The sequence below is a fragment of the Tricharina praecox genome, assembly GCF_024521635.1.
Source record: "Tricharina praecox strain CBS 144465 chromosome Unknown BZA05scaffold_1, whole genome shotgun sequence".
NCBI classification, from domain to species: Eukaryota; Fungi; Ascomycota; class Pezizomycetes; order Pezizales; family Pyronemataceae; genus Tricharina; species Tricharina praecox.
The window spans coordinates 3,123,362-3,142,295 of NW_026250403.1; the positions used below are offsets into that span (position 1 = coordinate 3,123,362).

The 18,934-nt window shown below is 52.9% G+C and overlaps 3 protein-coding genes across 3 annotated transcripts; 1 reads left to right on the forward strand and 2 right to left on the reverse strand.

Moving 5' to 3' along the window:
- Positions 1–1,663: 1,663 nt before the first annotated feature.
- BZA05DRAFT_428234 (alcohol oxidase protein) lies at positions 1,664–4,292 on the reverse strand. The gene is made up of 4 exons (XM_051486091.1): positions 4,084–4,292; positions 3,839–4,015; positions 3,613–3,779; positions 1,664–3,556 (listed from the first exon to the last, which is right to left on the reverse strand). Exons 1-4 carry the CDS (start codon positions 4,121–4,123, stop codon positions 1,949–1,951), a joined length of 1,992 nt encoding a protein of 663 aa, XP_051344811.1. The 5' UTR covers positions 4,124–4,292; the 3' UTR covers positions 1,664–1,948.
- A 2,499-nt stretch (positions 4,293–6,791) lies between these two features.
- BZA05DRAFT_24169 (uncharacterized protein) lies at positions 6,792–8,018 on the forward strand. The gene is made up of 4 exons (XM_051479921.1): positions 6,792–7,327; positions 7,452–7,482; positions 7,550–7,918; positions 7,968–8,018. Exons 1-3 carry the CDS (start codon positions 7,125–7,127, stop codon positions 7,913–7,915), a joined length of 600 nt encoding a protein of 199 aa, XP_051344812.1. The 5' UTR covers positions 6,792–7,124; the 3' UTR covers positions 7,916–7,918; positions 7,968–8,018.
- Positions 8,019–18,393: 10,375 nt separating this feature from the next.
- BZA05DRAFT_440797 (uncharacterized protein) lies at positions 18,394–18,731 on the reverse strand (the record flags this gene model as incomplete). The annotated part of the gene is made up of 2 exons (XM_051486626.1): positions 18,394–18,656; positions 18,707–18,731. The coding sequence occupies 2 exons, from the start codon at positions 18,729–18,731 to the stop codon at positions 18,394–18,396; spliced, it is 288 nt and encodes a 95-aa protein (XP_051344813.1).
- Between the last annotated feature and the right edge of the window lie 203 nt (positions 18,732–18,934).

Below are 18,934 nucleotides of genomic sequence, written 5' to 3' on the forward strand. Positions count from 1 at the left end.
CACCATCCACTGGCCGCAATATGCTGGGGTTCTTTCGGGGCTGGATGCTGTCGCGCTGTCGCCACTCGAGATCACTCGTCCGCACCACGGAATCGCACTCGGTCTTGGGATGGTCCAAACTGTTGTAATATCGAGTCATTCATTGCATAGTCGTTGCGCAGGTGGTTACTTGGTCATGACGACGGCGGCGGGCACTGGCCACCTACCAGCCTCCTTGTATGTTCTCTTGAGGCCTCCAGATTCTTTCCATTCATTCATGCTTTCCAACCCGTTATGAGCCCGGCCCAGCGCTATCAAAACAATACCTTCCAATACAATCACCCACCGCTCCCCGCATTACCCATCATGTCCAACCCTGTCAACCCTGAGATGTACAATTCCAAGCACGGCTCCATCGAGAAACTTTCTTCGAGCAACTACGATACCGATACTTGGAAGCCCCGCACATCCGCAACGCCCAACCGAATTCCATCACATCAGGTTTGGGGGTAGTTGAAGACTGTGCGCCATCATGTTAACACTGTACTGTACTGCTGTCTTGAGCACCGGTGACTGGTGGGTGGAACACTGTACTGAAACTTGGTTCTATGGTGATGGGTTGGGCGACACGGCGTCGGCGGCGGGGCAAGGGGCGGGGCAAGGTCGAGTCAAACAAGAAATGATTTTGGAACTATCCACAGCTCTAACTGAAAACTGTGGTAGCAAGAGCTTGGCGATTTCCGTAGCTTTCACGTTTCGCGACGCGACATTTGCAGCGGAAGTTCCAGCAGGCAGGGCGTTTTCGGTTTCTTCGCCGGTAACAATCTTAAGTGGGCCACACGTCATCCCCCACGGGCCACGGCAAGTCCAGTTCATTGGAGTCCTACACCTAAGCCTGAGCCAGTGCTACTGTCCGGATACGAAGGGACAAAAAAAAGGCGGGTTTACCTTTACGATGACGATCAGAAGGCAGTACTTGTACAGACTACAGTTATGCTGCTCCCACATTCAACGGGGTATGAAGGCTCGCAGACAAGAGATCGAAGCACTTAGCAGACAAGGCGAAGAGTGGTGTACCTAGCCCGTCACCACGGTGAATATGAGCAGGCGATGGACAAGTGGCTACAGCCTGCAGTTGGTTGATGCTGCTATGGAAGTTGATAGGTTGGAGCGGTCCGCCAGCGGCCAAACAAGATGAAGTACCTACAATCTAAGATCCGTTACTACCTACAATGCTAACCTGCCACTACATAACTATAGATACACCACAAAAATGCGGCGTCTGAAAAAGTACGCGAAACAATGAAGGGCCGGGTACTTTCTAATGAGAGCATCTCGGCATATCTCTCCCACTCGAAGGCTGAACGACATACGAGTTCAGCGAGCTAGCCGGAACAGAAGGAGCTATAGGTATCTGACGAAAAGTTCCTGTACCACATCTACCTCACGACTCCTGGGCGGTATCAACCCATCCATGCTTGACACGATGCAGAGGTATACATCCGGAGTCCGCACTACAGGTAGAGACTGTGGTGGTGGTGGTGGTGGTGGTGGTGGTGGTGGTGGTGGTGGTGGTATTGCGGAGTTTTAGTTGCTGGCTTAGAACCGGTGATCTGGAATTGGCCTGTCTCAATGACTTCACATAGCACTCGATAGTCAATCGTACCCGCGAGTGTAGCCAATGCATGAAGAATAAACAGTCATATTTGCTATCATAAACAAAGGCATATTCTGAAGTAAAAGGAAGAAAAAGCTATGAACAATCGAATCGAAAGGCTAACAAAACCAGCAAAAGACAGTCGTAAAAATATCGTAACCCACATGAACCATGAATGAAACCCTTAAATCCCAACAAACCCCTCTTCCCGAGGAGTACTGCATACGCGGAAACAACAAAAAACTATTGACCCAGAAAGAAAAGAAAAGACGCGAAGATGATGATGGCTTGGTGGCGGTGGTGGTGGAAAGCCTAAAGACGGGCCAAGCCGGTCGTCTCGTAAGTTCCGTTGTGCCAAGTAGGGATTGTCATCTTGAGGGCGTCGCCGGAGTATCCGAGGTCCTCGGCAACGAGCATGGCCGCCTTCTCTCCGATCAACAGCGCGGTCGAGTAGGTGTTGCAGCCGACGTTGTCGGGGCAGATGGACAGATCGGCAACCTTGAGGCCCTTGGTTCCGTGGACGTTCAGGCGCGGGTCCAAGACACCGTGCTTGACGATCTCGTTACCCTCGCGGGGAGCCATCGAGCAGGTACCCAGACAGTGCCAGGTGGTCTCGACGTGGCGGCGGACCCACTCGTCGATGGCGAGGTCGTCCTCCTTGCTGTACTTCAAGTCGCCGCGGACAGAAACTTGATTGCTGTTGAGGTGGTTGGCATCGGGGTCGGCGGTCTTGGACGACTTGGTCGCCCAGGAGCCGTGGTAGATTCCAGCGGTGATGTGATCCTTGCCGGCGTACTTGAGGGTGTCTTCGAGCGACAGGTCCTCCGCTCGCGCAGTGGAGTCGTAGCGGAACGTGGGGTGCAGGGAGGTCACCTCGCCGGCGTAGCAGTCCATGCGGCGCGCGGTCTCTCGGGACTTCTTGTACGACCAGATCATGGGGCCCATGTCTCGGGAGTCGTTCATGAAACCGGCATCGAACTCGGGCATGGCGTAGGGGTTGGCGGAAGTGATCTTGGTGTAACCGCGAGAGAACGGGTACTCCAGGAAGTGGAACATGGAGAAGAACTTTCCGGGAGGGATCTGCATGTGGTCACCGAAGAATCCGGAGATAAGCGAGTAGTGCATGACAGGCTTGTCGGGCTTGTTCTTGAAGTAGGAGTTCCATCCCTCGCGGAACTCGGGGCCCATGTCGACCAGTTCCTGCTCGGTGGGTCGGATCTTGACTCCTGCTTCGATTCCGTTGGTCGACAGAGGACCGCCACCGGTGGCGTTCCATTCGTCGAAGACCTTCTTCTGGACAACTGGGTCGCCACGGACGAAGTCGTCGAAAGTCTCGGTGTCGGGCTTTGCGCGGAAGACCGAGAATGTCAGGTAGTGGTCCTGGAAGTTTTGACCGACACCGGGGAGATCGATGAAGGGCTTAACACCGGCAGCGCGGAGAGTCTCGGTGGCACCAATACCGGAGCGCTGAAGGACAAGTGGCGAACTGAGGGTTCCGCACGAGACGACGATCTGCTTCCTGGCGCGGAAGATCTTGGCCTCTTGGTTGTTGGTACCGCCGACGGGCTTGGTGGGGATGGTCCTGACTCCAACTGCGCGGTTACCCTCGAAAAGGATCTTGTCGATCTTAGTGTTGCACAGCAGGTAGAGGTTGCCCTTGTTTCGCATGGTGCTGTGGATGTAGGCAGAAGCCGAGTCGCTGCGGCGTCCAGTGTCCCTGTTGATCCACTTGAGCCAGTGCTCCGCTCCGTGAGCGGTCTCGAGATCTTGAAGATCGTCGGTGACGGGAATGCCCTGAGTCTCGACGGCGCGGAGGAAATCCTGCATCATCGGGTAGGTGTAGTTGCCGAAAGAGACCTTGATGGGTCCCTCGAATCCGTGGAGTTCACGGTTGTTGGAAGGCCTCTGGTAAGTTTCATGCTGCGAATTTCTGTCAGCTCAAGTTCAATGGAATCGGGCTACTAAGATGTATCTACCTTGCGCATCAACGGCAAAAGCTCCTTAGTGGTCCAGCCGGGAGTCCGGAAGTCATCGTAGTCCGAGGCCGAAGCTCGGGTGTACATCATGAAGTTGATCGAAGACCCTCCACCGAGAACATTGGCGCAGGGGACGATGGGGGCTCTACCGAGGAGATGCTCACTCGCTATTCCAATGTCAACAACGATTCCAGTCTCAAGAATTGCACACTCGGGGAACGCGTACGTTGTGCCTGGTAGAAACTGGCGGTCTTGGAGTCCAGCTTCATGTTCCGGGGGAAGATTCCCGGCCTGTAAACCCATGGGTTGTTGATGTTGTTCTCACCGGCCTCGAGAAGGAGGACCTTCAGTTTCGGGTCGAGGTTGGCGAGACGACCGGCAATCACACATCCGCAAGAACCACCTGGAGAAACATCAAAGTCAGAAATGCTGCAGTTAAGAGCTTAGGACTGTGGAATCTTTCCAACTCACCTCCGCACACAATGATGTCGACCTCGTCGGGAATAGCCATGATTGCAGAAGTTGTGGGATTTCTCTGTAGGTGAGCTGGGTAGGAGATCACTGGAGAGCGTGAGGAAAAGAAGAATTACGGGGCCACATCAAGGTCTTTAAATGCTCTCCGGTCTTGCTATGAGTGCCCAGGACCGCTCGCTTCGAGGCGGCATCAACAGAATCTCAAGGGCTCGAGCTAACCACTTCCCAATTCCCGCTGCACTGTCCATCCTAACTCACGCAGCCGACTCCGCCCCCACGCGCCGACTGCGACCATCCTGCAAGCAAGTACTTTATTCGATCTGTGCCACATCCTCGATGATGGTTTGGTGTAGTCGAAATCCGGGATGGGTGGGATTGGATGCAGGCGGATGTGCTCGCTGCTGATAGCATTTCCAGGACTAGTGCAGATCACCACATAAGCGGATTGTGGGGCGGACGTGGGGTAGACGGTGAGCCCGAAGTGCGTAGCTCCACGGGGGGCGGTGGGGAATTGGGAGGTCGCAACGATGCCGGAGCCCAGCAAGACTCGCTGCCTGAAGCACCTGGCACATACCGTAACCCAGACACTGAACGGCTGCAGGCTATCGGGGTCCTAGCACTTCAGCATCAAGATGGACGGCAAGGTGTTCAGTCCGTGGAGCTGCTGGATCTTATGGTCCTCGAAGGTTCCCTTCCATCGGGTAGCTTTCCGAAGAGCTCTGTAGCTCGATCACCGTCCGTCCGAGAACGTCCGCGACCGCCAGCGCCTCTCGACTTGCTATCCGTTGCGCGGCGCCGCCAGCACATACGGAGCACTTTAGGCCGATCCCGAGGACTCCGATCCGCACACTCGAGAGCGCGCGGATCCGCGGAAGATCCGGAACTGGGACGGACTTGGCACGCGCCAGATTGATATTGCCAGCCAGCCATCTTGTTCGCATTGAATGCCTTGCGCACCCTCCAGACAGACAGTCCTCCTCTGATCCGAATCGTTGAGCGATTGAGCACATGCAGGCCGCAACTCTGTACGAGTACGCTAGTTACTATCATACATACACGACATGGATGATCAAGGCAGACGAAACCGCATTCCGCAGCCGGGGAAAAGGCTTGGTGTGCCCGACAAGGAAGGGAAGCTCAGTGCAGCTAACTTACTAACTAATGCATGCATTCCGCCCCCGCATTTCCCCACACCCCACCAACACCAGCACCCAACCAGACACCCTAGGTGAAAAGCCACGATCCTTGGACCTTGACCGTAATTGGCGCTGATTGGACAACTGCTGCACAGCCGCTCCACCATGAGGGTCTTTGGCCTCATCGAATTGCTTTTGTAGAGCGTATTCCGAAACCCGATCAGACGGCAACCGTCGTATCGCATTTTGCCCGGCCAACGGAACATTGCGGTGCCTCTGGAGCGCATGTTTGTTCCGGAAGAAGGAATGAGGGTACTGAGCAGTGGGATGCCTCTGTTCAGCCCATTCGAATTCGAGTCTCGAAGAGTCCAAGACATCTCCAATGGGACAAACGAATTCACTGGTACACCACTGTTCAGCGCGTTTACCTGGTATGGTACACGGTGATTGCCATTTTCTCCCACACTGATCAGCAGCGTCAGGGTAGGGAGGTACATGGTCGGTGCCGTACGCGTTGTCGACCCTGATCCCCCGAAACCCCACTAACTACTACGTCCAGACTCCATGAGTTCAAGAATAAGCGCCCCCACAAGCCTCAAGGGATGAGCATGCGGGGGGCCATGGCCTCGGACGCGCGTTGACAGCGGTGGAGCTCTTCCAGCGAGTACGACCGGAACTGCAGCCGGCACCATTCCGTTGGTTCCCCCCAAGATTTGGCTGAATCGCGTCTGGGTATCTGGCGCATGGCAGACTCGTGATTGGCTCTGGGCCTTGTGCTTGGGCTACTCACCTGCCCAAGACTATGCCAATGCATCGGCGTTGTCGTTCACAGAGCGCAACGTGATTCGAGGTGCTCCCGGCTAAAAGCCCACGGTGCAATGGTGCATCGGTCGGTCGGTGCAGCGTAACAATCGTGGTTAAGCCAAAGGACGGACCAAAGCACAGACAGCCACCCAAAGAGATCTCAATCAGGGGAGAACCCTCCCCCTAAGATACCGGTGCTCTACTCCATGAAAGAAGTACATACCGGTATCCTTTTACCTGCAATCTACCAGATTGCTCTCCGCATGATATTTGTCTGGTAATGGCTACCTAATACACGGACCTACTACTATGTACTCCGCATATATACCGCCAGCATCAGGATTCAGCATCCGCATGGCTGTTTCTACAGCCATCGCACCGACTTTGGGGTGACACTGCATACCGGCAAATCACCTCCCGTCCTTGCTGCAACTTCTATTCGAACGGGCCGTTTTCAGTCACCATTACTCGTCGCAGAAACCAAGTTGACCCCGCAGATAGTAACATGCATCGGGGAATGAACGGAAAGAGCATCGCGGCCACGCGCAAGAATAGATGTCTGCTCGGTGCTGTGTTGCACAAGACGACCATTCGTGGCGCATCGATGCTCCCTACGACGTCTGATATTCGGGTATGTCCCGGCATAACTCCGCCAGCGGGGAACGCATTCACCTCGATCAATGGCGCCCGCTAGCACGGTGAGATCTGCACGGTATCCTCAAAAGCAGAAGAATCACTATATGCTCTGCATGCTGGCCCCAAGTTATGTACTTGGCCCATGCCGCGGTGCCGCGTTCAAGGCGTCGTACCCCCGGTGGAGCCAAGGTTGAGATTTCACGGCGCAAGAGTTTTGGCCATGAACTTCCAAGCCCCCTCATCCTCAAACCCAATCCCCGAGAGTTGTGATCCTGACAGCGGACATCGCGGGGAACCATTGTGGAGAACCAAGAACCCAGCCGACCAGGTACTCTGGACGCAGCGTCATATAGGTGGCTGTATGTACTCTATACGAGTACCTAGTATCCAGCATCTGACGACGCACGAGTATCCACATATGGGGCGCGAGACTGGGCGACGCCTCCGATTCACGCACACGTAATGCACGAGACTTTTTCTCCAGGAGTTTCGCCTCCTTTTCTTTACGCCTCCTCCCCTTTTCTTTGCGCCCCCTCCCCTTGCCTCTTCAGCTATCCCAGACTTCCGTCTTCAATCATCATTCCGTTTCTATCGTGTCCTGGAATAGCTTCCCAAAGTTCACGATATTCTATCAACAACAACACGTCAGCTTATGCAAATCCGGGGTAAAGTTCTATATGACTACCTAAGTACCTCTGTACCCTTACACTCCCACTGTTTTATCGCTCCCACCGTCTCCCCAGAGCTGGGTGTGTTGCCGGACAGCTTACACTGACGCGGCAGCCATAGTGAGACTCGGGAGTCCGACAGGCCACCTACCGTACCTACTCTACTCCTTTCACTGCGCCGCGAGCGGGCGCCCGACACTCGCTGAACAAATAGCGAAGCCGTATGCGACAATCCTTGGAAGCCGCTTGCGCGTAGGAGGTGTCTATATACTCTACCGTACTCTACTATACTCCACTATGCGACTGCGACTGCGACAAGCGGTTCGGACGTCGCTAGAGCGAACTGGCGCTAGCATAAGACATCGGATTCAGGCTCAGGACTACTTACTCTGCCGGATCGAATACGAGGAACCCACAACGGAGCAGTACGCATCACCGTCTTGGGAACGCCGTGGCTTCCGAGGCTTGCATACTCGCGCTCTCGCGGACGGTTGCGTTGTCGTCGCGGCGCCCGAGTCCGGAGGTCGAGGACTCCGATTTTTCGTTCGCCGAATCGATCCAATTAACATCAATCTTTGCCATTAAAAGGTAATTCGAATACAACTGAGCAATTGAGTACGAGCGCTACTATCGGCAGGCTAAGCGTGGACGCACCGACAGATCACTCAAACACCTACTATAATTGCCGTTGCCGTTCGATAGTCGCGGATAGCTAGAGTGGTTTTGACGTTCAGGTGCAAATTAGAGTACGAGTAGAGTAGCTCCCGCGGCTTCCCTCATTGGAAGATGCCACGATAACGGCCCCTTATCTCGGCTGCCGCTGGAAGTGAGATGGGCGAGGATCAGCAAGAGCCCCGGCCCCTGGTAGTTAATGCCGAAAACATGGCGGGTCATTCGTTTGCAACACGTGACTACGCTAGTAGAAGTCTCTCCTCCAACCGCCAGATACACCATTGTCACGCTGAATAGCCCATTGAGTTGCGATTGCGGATATCGCTGCATCATCCAGACGTGAAGCTGAATAGGAATTAGAACACAGACTTGGCCCCCCTACTGTATTCCAGTCGTCCGAATGACCGTCAAGCCGCCAACTCTTTTATGCACCTCGCCGAAGACATTTTATTCAAGCCACATCACATGTCGCTCTGTAGTCTTGATGCCTGACCTATATACCGCATCATATACACGCCTACACACCTACCTACCTGCCTACTACCTAACTAATGCCTCTTCGCGTCGTCTCCCTGTCGTCCACGGCGCAAGAGCAATACATACCGTACTAAGTACTTGCCTTAGGTAGTCCCAGTCGGCTACTAGCGCCGCGGCATGCCTAAGCAGTAGTTATCACCGTAGTTTGAGGCTAGACAGCATCCATATGTAGAGTAGCTCTCGCCCTGCAACGCTGTAACGCAGCTGCCGTCGTATTCGGTTTGGTGCCAACTTGGTAAATATTTAGGCGGAGTACCTAACCAACTATAAACGCGCCTAACTATGGAGTGAAATGCATGGCGTAGACGGCGCTCGACAGCTACTAGTTAGCCATACACACGCCGACTACAAAGTCTTGAATCTGCAGATTCACATGATGCAGGGATTCAACCGTTGTTGATATTTATTTTTATGTCTCAGTCTCAGTCTGAGTCTCCACTCTCCAGCCTCCTCGCCAGGTCGCCAGGCATCTCTGCTCCACGCCGGTATCACCGTCAGTGGATGATGCATAGGTGGTCCGTAGTAGGTAGTTACTATGTACCATTGGAGCACTGCGGTTGTGCACTGCGTGGCAGCATATCATGCTGCCAACGCCTCTGCTCTACTCTGCTCTACTCTGAGTATTAGAGAAGAGTACACGTCTCATCACACTCCCTCTGCATTTTCCCTCTCTTCAATATTGTCCTCTACAGTGTACACATCCCCACTTGACCACTGCCGGAAATCCATTACCTCGCGCTGGCCGTTTACGGTCGCAGACTCGTAGGTACATTCCCACCGTGTACATACGTAGTACTTAGTACATATGCCGTGAACGCCGTGTTGCAACTTCCAAAGCCTCATCCCAACCTCCAGCCTGAGTCCGGCAGGCATCCACCCAACATCATACATGGCCCACAATCTTCAAAGGCGTGGGAAAAGTGAACCCCGGGCGGAAACAGGCGGTGAGGCGGTGGTGTTTCATCATCCCTCGTAGGCACCCACGCACCTACATACAAGTAATTATGCCGTGGCCGGAGTAGAGTACTGCCGCGCCACTCGGAGGAGGAGGAGGACGCGTCTCTATTAAATACATTATACATAGTTGGGCAGTGTCGATGAAGGTCGGTGGAATCAATAGTTCGCTGAACCAATGCCTGGTAACTGCTACTACCAGTTATACCTATCGCACGAAGTGGTTATTGCACCTAGTCTCCCAGAGAGTGAAGTTTGGATGTTGGACGGGCCGTGGTGAAAGCACCTATGTAGATACGTGTTCGAGTGAATGATCGAATGCTTCTGCTACTAGTTACATAGTAGCCAACCAAATGTGATCGCCAGCAGTCCGTAAACACCTGTAGGCTGTCGACCGCGACTCAGGCGAACCGTTCGGCCGCCGCTATTGTGTGTACATACATATGCAGATACTCGTATTATGTATATGTAAGAGTTGAACTGCCAGCGCTCTGTTCCCCTGAGTCCGTGCAGCAGTGCCGCGAGTGCCAGTGGACTGGAATTTGGAAATGTTGGGGCCGGGGGATCTTCCTTTCCGCCGCTCGCTAATTAGACAGATAGATACTTGTCTTCTGAAGTAGATATGTATATGTATGTGGGTGCCTATATCACGGTAATACCTAGTCGGCTTCTGTAGCTTGCCCCGCTGCCGCTGCCAGGATCCTGCCATCCTGGTGCTGACGGCAGGGGCGGATGCCGAAGCTACTGGGTATGTAGGTGCGTAGTAAAGGCCGTGCCGATCTTTGATACGAGTCGGCGGGCGCAAGGGTAGTGAGTTCACGAGGAGCCCGACTACTCTCCGTACTTCATGTTGGAAGGACTCGTGGTGGAGATCATTGGAGCGATCGAGATGGGGAGAAGTGATGTGTTCTGGTCTACATAGGAGCTACTGCTACAAAAAAAAAGAGAGAGAGAAAGAAAACTGAACTTCGACCCGCTACCGCCACCGGTCCTCCGGTCCTCCGAATGACTAGTGGACCACTCACTCACTCACAGAAATACACTCGTTCCTACGCTTTACTCAAGCCCACTAAACACGCATTTGACCGTGTTGATATGTACCATGGAGTGTCGTTACCATGATTTTTACCCCTCTCTGTTGGAAGGACTCGTGGAGATGAGTCACTGGAGCGATGGAGCGATGGAGATCGAGAGAAGTGAAGTGGTAGGTATGTTCGGGTCTAGGAGCCACCGGTACAAGAGAGAGAGGAAGAGGAAGAGGCAGAAAACTTGGACCTGCTACCGCACTGAATATTCTAAGCACCCACCACCGGTCCTCCGAACGGTGAACTTGGGAAGGGGTGTCATCTAAAACTTGGAGGTGCGACTTGGAATCCAACCTTGGAAGCTGGCATGGAACATGGTAAAGACCTTTCACTCTGCAAGCTTTTAAACAGGGGCTATCACTCGATCGCACACTAACGGATCTATTAGAATTTGGAAGTAATGATAGAAAAGCGATGAATAGTCTGAGTATTGCCAGAATATGCAGCAAAAATTCAGAAGCCCACGATACTTGTAGACATGAAAAATCCGCAATGCAAATAACGAGTGATCATAAAAGTAAAACCAGCACATCCCCTCAAGTTGCTATTCTAGCTGGGTGGTTGGAGATCGATAGGGCCGGCTAGTAACCACTTACTAGTTGGTCAACATCCTCGCCATTTCCTAGTTGCCGGGTTGCCGGTAAGACCGAGTTGGCTAAGAGAGCTGTTGCAGATCCAATGCAGCGTCTGTTGGTCATCGACCCTCCACGAGTCCACGACTCCACGAGTACGGTATGTAGGTACTGATATGCACTCACTCGTCGTAATGGTTGCAGATGATGCATTCGTCGGTTCGGGCATGTCTGCGAGCATTAGGAGCTGGGCGACGGGTGCCGTCTTCGGTCATGTGGTTTTCTATTCCATCTTGATTCTTGCCGTTGATGCGGCGGTGGACTGTCGTCCCCTGTGGTATCGTCTTTCCTTGTTGCTTCCCACGTATTGTACATTTCCTCGTCTTCCATGTCTTCCTCTTTCTCCTTTGGCGAAAATGCCTGCTGTCGAATCCGGATTGCCGAGAGGTTCCGTGAAATCGACTTGCTCAAAGCCAACTAGACGTTGGATGGAATCACCGAGTGTTGCTTCGGCTTTACGCCAATTTATCGTCACATACGGCCTGTCACTGGTCAGACTATGGCGACTACAAACCCGACCTTCCTACCAGCTCTATGGGAATAGATAGAAAGCTCCATCGCTGTCGGCCCCTGCGCCTCAACATACCAAATTCAGCCGTGTTCGACTTGTAATGCTAAGTAAGCCTAGTTCTACAAATAAGCAAATAACGAGTGATAATTCGCTCGACAGGATCGGTCCGTCTGCTAAATTCGATACGGCTTGTCCCACAAAGCTTGCAGGAAAAGACGGGCTTGTGGTCACCATAGTTTAGACAGGCCGTATGCGATAATAAATGGATGCTCCCTCTCCCTCTCTCTCTCTCGACGAGGCTTGGAATTCTTCGTCGAAAACCCTACATCCCCCGCCTGCTCCCTTCCAAGTTCTAACCTGTACGTAACTCTCTCAGCTCTGTGGTAACGAGTGTGTTTCTGCTAGTAACTAGTCCACTAGCCTCTCAGAGGACCGGTGGTGGGTGCTTGGAATAATCGGTGCGATAGCGGTTCCAAGTTCGGTTTATTTCTCTTTCTCTTGTACCCGTAGCTACTTCACCTGAACACACCACTTCACTTTTCTCCAACTCCATCGCTCCAGTGGATCTTCAATAGCCTCCACGACTCCTTCTAACAAGCTCATCCACTGCCCATTCTGTCAGAACCCCGCAAATCTTCGGGCTCCAATTCAACGAGGGTTGTCCGCCGCAAGACCAGACGCCTTAGACCGCCGGAGAGCCAGTCCCAGACGTCCTCACATCTCCAGGTGCCACTGCACTGGAGCCCGGGTGCTCCATTCACTATCCCACCATGATGGCAGAGTCATAACTATCAACGCCGCCCAGTACGTCTCTCCCGCGGAAACCACTTTCGCAGCTACCGATCAGAAATTACCTGCTTCATTGTACCCGCCCTGATTTGATTGCTTTTCTCAGCACGGTAGTGTGCTGAATATCTTCCATTGCGACTCTCTCCCGTGGATAGCACAATAAGAGCATTAATCCTCAAGTCTGACACAGAACACGAGTAGGTACATACAAACCGCCCTATACTAGTAGAAGACGACTTTCACCCGTTAGGTTGGGGAATACAAAGGCCTGATTCGAATGGTGGATGAAACGTCACTAACTGTGTGTTGACAAGTACCTTGGAAAGAGCCCATCCGGGAGAAGTTGCAGTCCCGATTTTATGGGTATATACTACAGAATATACACACATTTTCTGTGACATCTCGGGGCGACAGTACGCCTCTCTCCAACGTAACGGCTCGTACTCCGTGGTCAACAACACGATTATACGGTCCACATTTCCGTCACTCCTAACTACTTGTCAACCCCACATCCTCCTGCCTGTCCACAGTCGACTGCAGTGGGAACTCCATGCCCACTTTCTCTTGCCTTTTCCGTTTCCACCGGCCTCCCCTCCTGTGACATAGCACCCCATAGTCTTACCAGTCCATATTCAAGCTACAATACTTCGCAATGACTTTCATACCCTGAGATTATGCCCGGCGTACAGTCCTCGGGGATAGCAGACGGCGTGCCGAGGACGGGAGATTCGGAGGGCACGACGACCCAAAGGATGGCATAGCAGCAGACTTCAAGCAGGTCGCTGGAGCCGCCGGCGAAGCCGACTTTGCAGTTCAAATTGATGGATGAAGCTGAAAATCGTCATCACTTGTACGACCGACGTTCCTACCACCAATCGGAGATCCACCCGGAGCCGCCTTTGACCCTGGCAGGGCTTTATACCGGATTGTGGGCTGCGGCTAGAGACTATATTTTGATACAGGAGATATGTTTTCGGTTGCGTCCTGTCATTCTAGAGCCTCTTACATCTTGCCATGCAATAATGGCCTTTGTGGCTGCATAGTGAGTGTACGGTTAGATCAAAAGCCGTGCCCATAGTGTCGAAGATAAAATGAGTTTATTCGCACTACTAAAACAGAAATTTCACTCGGTGACTGTGTAAATACTTACTGTATAGTCAGTGGGGTAAAAGAATTGGTAGTGCTAATGTATCTTTCAGAAAATTGTAGTGATATGGTATCAGTACGGTCAAAATATGGGGTTTTTATCCCCTGATATGATATCAATATGCGTCCAGCACGCAAGGCTTTGAATCTGTGAGGTTGCGGCTCCTTTGGGTACCTCCCTTGGGCAGCTTGCAGCTCTCTCTTCCCCAAGTTCTATTCGACGTAGGACACACTAAAACAACAAACAACACAAACATCGGATACCAATCCTCCTGTTTCTCTCTCTCCTAAACCTCTATCATCTCCATCACCTCCATCACCTCCATCACCTCGAATCGTCTAACACAAACTCCCTATCGCCCGCTTAATACCACATCTCCCAGATCCAATACAACACCTCTCACACCCCGTGCAAGATTTCTCAAGCCCAATTCATCACCTCCCAACCCAATACATCACCTCCCATAACCGTGCAACACCTCCCAGGCCAAATAAATCCCCTCCCAGGCCCAATAAAACATCTCCACACTCCGTGCAACACTTCCCAGACCCCAATACAATACCTTCTAGGCCCAATAGAACATCCCCAGGTTTGATATGACACCTTCCAGACCGAATAGGAGTTTGAATTGACCGACCGCTTTACAGCCTTTACCAAATTCGACATTGCCTCCTGCATTGACAGATATCACCGGCTCGTTTCCTTCTATCCGGCATTCCTGATAACAATAAAAAATTATGACGAGCCTTCCGAACTGCTTCGAGAAGTTGAACGGGGTCAACTACGTTACCTGGGCCCTTGTGATTATGGACCACCTCAAGCAGCAGGGACTCTGGAGGATCGTCGAAGGAAGCGAACGCATGCCGTCGGTGCCGACGGCCATGAGATACACCCAGGTCAATCAGGCCAGTATGGGCGATCCAAAATACACCTTCATTCCCGCCTCCATGGATCCGGTGTACCTTCAGCGATACGAACTGTTCCTCGCTGAATGGGAGCGTTACCAGAATAGATGCAGCCAGGCCTGTGGAACTATCTGCATGGCTATGGAGCCCTTTATCCGCCAGCGATACCAGGAAGATGCCCACAACGATCCGAAGATGTTGTGGACTTGCATCAAGGACGATTCAATGGCCAGGAATGCCGAATCCAGGTTGGATGGTTTCACCCAGATGCAGAGGCTGGCTACCTGTAAGCTGGAGAACTACCGCTCGGTGGCCGAATGGATTAACGCACAGAACGCGATTGTCCTTCATTTGGCGATGTGCGGCATCAAGGTCGAGGATAGGTGGCGTAGCTTTTACCTCCTGTGGAACTTGCCAAAGACCTTTTCGTGGCGAGCTTTTAAGGCTTCACTTCAACAGAATGTTATGGTGATGTCTTCGGCCACGATCATCACTCATCTGGCTACGTTCGAGGCCTCTGGTCGCCACGGTGGAGGCACTGAAGCTCGACTCAACTCCACTTTCTGGGGCTCGGCGGAGGCACCCGGACAGAGAAAGGCCATCGTCAAAGCATGGGTTTGTTACGGATGTGGCGAACGTGGTCACAAGCAAGCCTTCTGTCGCCACGCCGAGAGGTATAGATCAATCTCTGTCGATATAGACGGTATGAAGAGCGGAGGAAACTCGACGAACCGGGCGACTATTACCAACGACCATCGAGAGTCTGCGATTTTAACCAATGACGCCAATGACGCCAATGACGCCAATGGCGCTGATGGCGCTGATGGCGCCAACGACGCCGACGACGAGGCGGACGCCGACGACGACGATGATGATGACGACGATGACCACAAAGAGTTTTACGTCGGCGCAAACTGATAGCCGCTGGAAGTGGTGCGCATGCGCATAGAATTTTCGTGGACAAAGGTTATATGTACTATCAGAGAGAATTTGAATGACGATTGATTTGTTGTGGTGGGGGGTCTGGGTGTCTTTTTACACTTACCTATTTCTTTCTTATTACTTTTATTTTCAGTCATCATTGCAGACGACCTTAATACCTGGTAGATCGTAGCAGTTGTGTACACTTTGCTTGTTTTTTGTTTTGTTTTAATGAATGGGGAGGGATGGATCAACGTCGGTGAGTGCGGGGGATGGATCACGGCATGGGATTTGTAGGCGGGAAGAACATGACTATGGGACACGGTTTCGCGATGAACACACGTCGGATTTGTCAGCTTAGCTTGTTGCAATATAAACTGTCTTCCTCCTCCTCCCACGCCCAGGCTCAGCGTGGTGCACTTTATAGGCATCGAATTTCTGTTTCCAGCACGGAAAAAACCCCGCGTGGTCTAGTGGTTTACTACCTAGGCCATGCAATTGGCGAGGGGAGTTGAGGGAAAGCTCCGGGCTCAAGTTTGGGTGAAAGACTCATCTCTTGGGGTTTTCCAAGCCACCCGCCGGGGGTGGTGATGGTTTTTGTTTTTATTTCTGGCGTGATGGAGGGAGCACTAGTTAGATATCACTCGGTCGTATCACGTGACACGTATTAGTTATCTATCAGTTATCACGCGTCTGCCTGCCTACCCTAGACTGGCTCATTCCAGGCCTGGCACCACCATAGCTGTCACCATATCCCCATCTTATATTGAGCTCCTTTCTCTTCTCTAAGAAATTCATCTCATCATGATCATGTCGTATAGGTACTCTCTCCCATCGTATATCTCCAACAACACACTTTATGCTACCGGCTGTGGAGGCGAGAATACATTTATTACTAAACGCCTATGTACTGACCCGGCTTCAATCCGACGGGCGGCGTGTCCGACATCGTGTAGTTATCGTGAGCATCGGATGAATCGGTGTATCCGGCCGCCCTCCTTTGTACTCGGGGGTAAGGAAAAGTCGGGGGAGGAGAGTGAACTCCAGGGGGAGAGCTCAGGGCTTGGCCCAGGACAACATCGACCATGACAACCGGCATTTTGCCAGTCCCGCCTTCGATCCAAATATCTTCGCTGCTATTCATCGGGCCCCGGCCTTGACAGCTACGCAAACCCTGAGACGACGATTCCTTTCGAGCACCATGCCGTGTGCGCTAGACTAGTTATGTTGAGGGTAGTACCGAGTGGAGGTATCTTTTGGAGAAGAGGAGGGCTACGAAGCGCCGCTACAGCGCAAAACCGACAACCCGAGCCTCTTCGGAGGCTCACTTTCAAAATATTGCGAGACGAGGGGATTTGGCTTGTCATTTCTGTATGGATTTGGTGGTGGAATTTCTTTGTCGAAATGTTGTATTGTAGATATCTCTATCGGCCATAACCTTCGGGTTCCATGCTGTATGAACAATCAGTCAATCAATCAATCAATCGTCCGGAACATACCGAAGTCCGGAACAATCGCTCGGCCTCGCCGCGGTGTCGCCCGACGCCCGCACCGTCGAAGCCGACAATTATTCGGCGTTTTCTCGCAGCTGGGTATGATATGTACATCGACGCGGTCTCGAGACTCGAGATTCGAGACCGCACGGAGCAGAGCCGTGTCCGGTCGACGCCTTTTATATGTACCGGTATGTCCCGCTGCTCCTCGTCGGGCCAATTGCGCCACCCAAGCGCCTCGACATACTCTAGTAGTGAGACACCGTAAAACGCCGCGCGTCTGCGGCAAAACCCCATCGACCTACTCTACTCTAGAACCCGGGTCGAAGTCCGTCCGTCCGTCCGTCCCTCGGAACGGAATATCATTTCCCCTCCCCCTCCCTCCCTCGCCCCACTTCTTTCTCAACAGATCTCTACCCCCCACCCCCCCCCCCCCACACACACACACAGCACCCAGCAATCTACCGAAAATCGCGTCCACGTCCAGCGCGGCAGTCTGCCACGACTTGGCCTTGCATGAAAGGATCCCCGCACTTCGCCAACACACCAACCCCTGGCCCCCCCCGGTCCCTGGGCCAACTCATTCACGGCGACGGACCACGGACACTGACGACTCGCACTCACCAACCACCCACCTTCCCCCGCCAGCAACCACCACCGCAAAAAGAGAAAGAGAAAAAAGAAAGAAAAAAGATGGAGACCTAACCGGGACTACCTGACCGGGCGGCCCTGGGAAGTTGGGATGAACTGCTTGCTGTTAATACTTAGTTATGGATTCGTGAATCGTCGTGCTGCGATGCATGAGCTCTCACTCGGGGTATTGGAACTGCACGGCGGTTTTCCTCCCCCACTACATACGGCCACGGCCACGGTTACGCCGGCGATGCGGTGAACGTTGATCATTCGATATGTAGGTAGACACATAAGCGTCGAGAAAAACAAGAAGATGAAGAATAAGAAGAAGAGATATTGCCAATGCCAAAGCGACCGTCCGTATGTGAAAACTCCCAAACCCCGTGCACCATGCCCACAAAAAAACAAACAACCATCAGAAGAGGAAGAAGACGAGCGGCCCGTTTTTCTGTCGATCGGTCCATAACCCGAGGAGCGGATAGCACCTACAGCCTCAAAACGATCGGAAGAAAGAAAGAAAGAAAGAAAAAAATGGAAAATCATGTACAAGAAACGCCCCATGCTCCCACCGGCTCATGGCCATACAGCTAGCTAAAGCAGCATGGCCCTCGCCAGGTAGGGCTGTAGGAATAAGAACATATCCAAAAGGCGCAGACCAATCGTGTCCTCGCCGACCCGCACACACACAAAGTCCAAACAATCAACATCGACATCAACAAACGCATCATCATCGCGAGCTCAACTCCGCATACCTACCTACCTACCGCCACGTTCACGGATCAGTTCAGGTACTTCGCCCCGCCCAAACACCGACGCCCTGGCCTACAATATGCGTGGGCACGGCGCCCTGTCCCTCGGAAACGCTAAGGTTGCGGCAGATGAGATATGCCTTCATGGCGGCGGCCTCCTTCGCCAGGTCCTCGGTCTCGTACGTGTTCTCGGTCACGTACTCGCGGTGGTTGACCGACACCGTGCAGGCGTACCCGCAGTTGTCGTACGAGATGCATTTGTACAGCGGATCAGTCCAGCGGCGGCGACGGCAAAGGCCTAATCCGGTCAGTGGGGGAACGGAAGGGTGGGACGGCTGGAATGCTTACTGGAGAGGTACAGAATGTAGTACATGGTGAAATGTGGAATATGTAGATATGCTGATATGCAAGGGACGGGGAAGGTGAGCGGTCGGATATTGAATCGGCCAGATGCAATGTTGCGTGCCGGAGGCGATGGAGGTGGTCTCGGATCTGGTTTTTCTTGAAGATGCAATGCCACTTGGGGGGAACCGGACGGACGTCTACGCAAGCTTTGATCTGGAGGAAGGTGGGATG

Coding starts and splice junctions, on each gene's coding strand:
- BZA05DRAFT_24169 (XM_051479921.1), top strand. CDS start 7,125: ATGCACGAGACTTTTTCTCCAGGAGTTTCGCCTCCTTTTCTTTACGCC. Junction 7,328..7,451: donor TCAGCTTATGCAAATCCGGG/GTAAAGTTCTAT, acceptor CGGCAGCCATAG/TGAGACTCGGGAGTCCGACA. Junction 7,483..7,549: donor AGTCCGACAGGCCACCTACC/GTACCTACTCTA, acceptor CAAATAGCGAAG/CCGTATGCGACAATCCTTGG.
- BZA05DRAFT_428234 (XM_051486091.1), bottom strand. CDS start 4,123: ATGGCTATTCCCGACGAGGTCGACATCATTGTGTGCGGAG. Junction 3,780..3,838: donor CAGTTTCTACCAGGCACAAC/GTACGCGTTCCC, acceptor ACATTGGAATAG/CGAGTGAGCATCTCCTCGGT. Junction 3,557..3,612: donor TTTTGCCGTTGATGCGCAAG/GTAGATACATCT, acceptor AGAAATTCGCAG/CATGAAACTTACCAGAGGCC.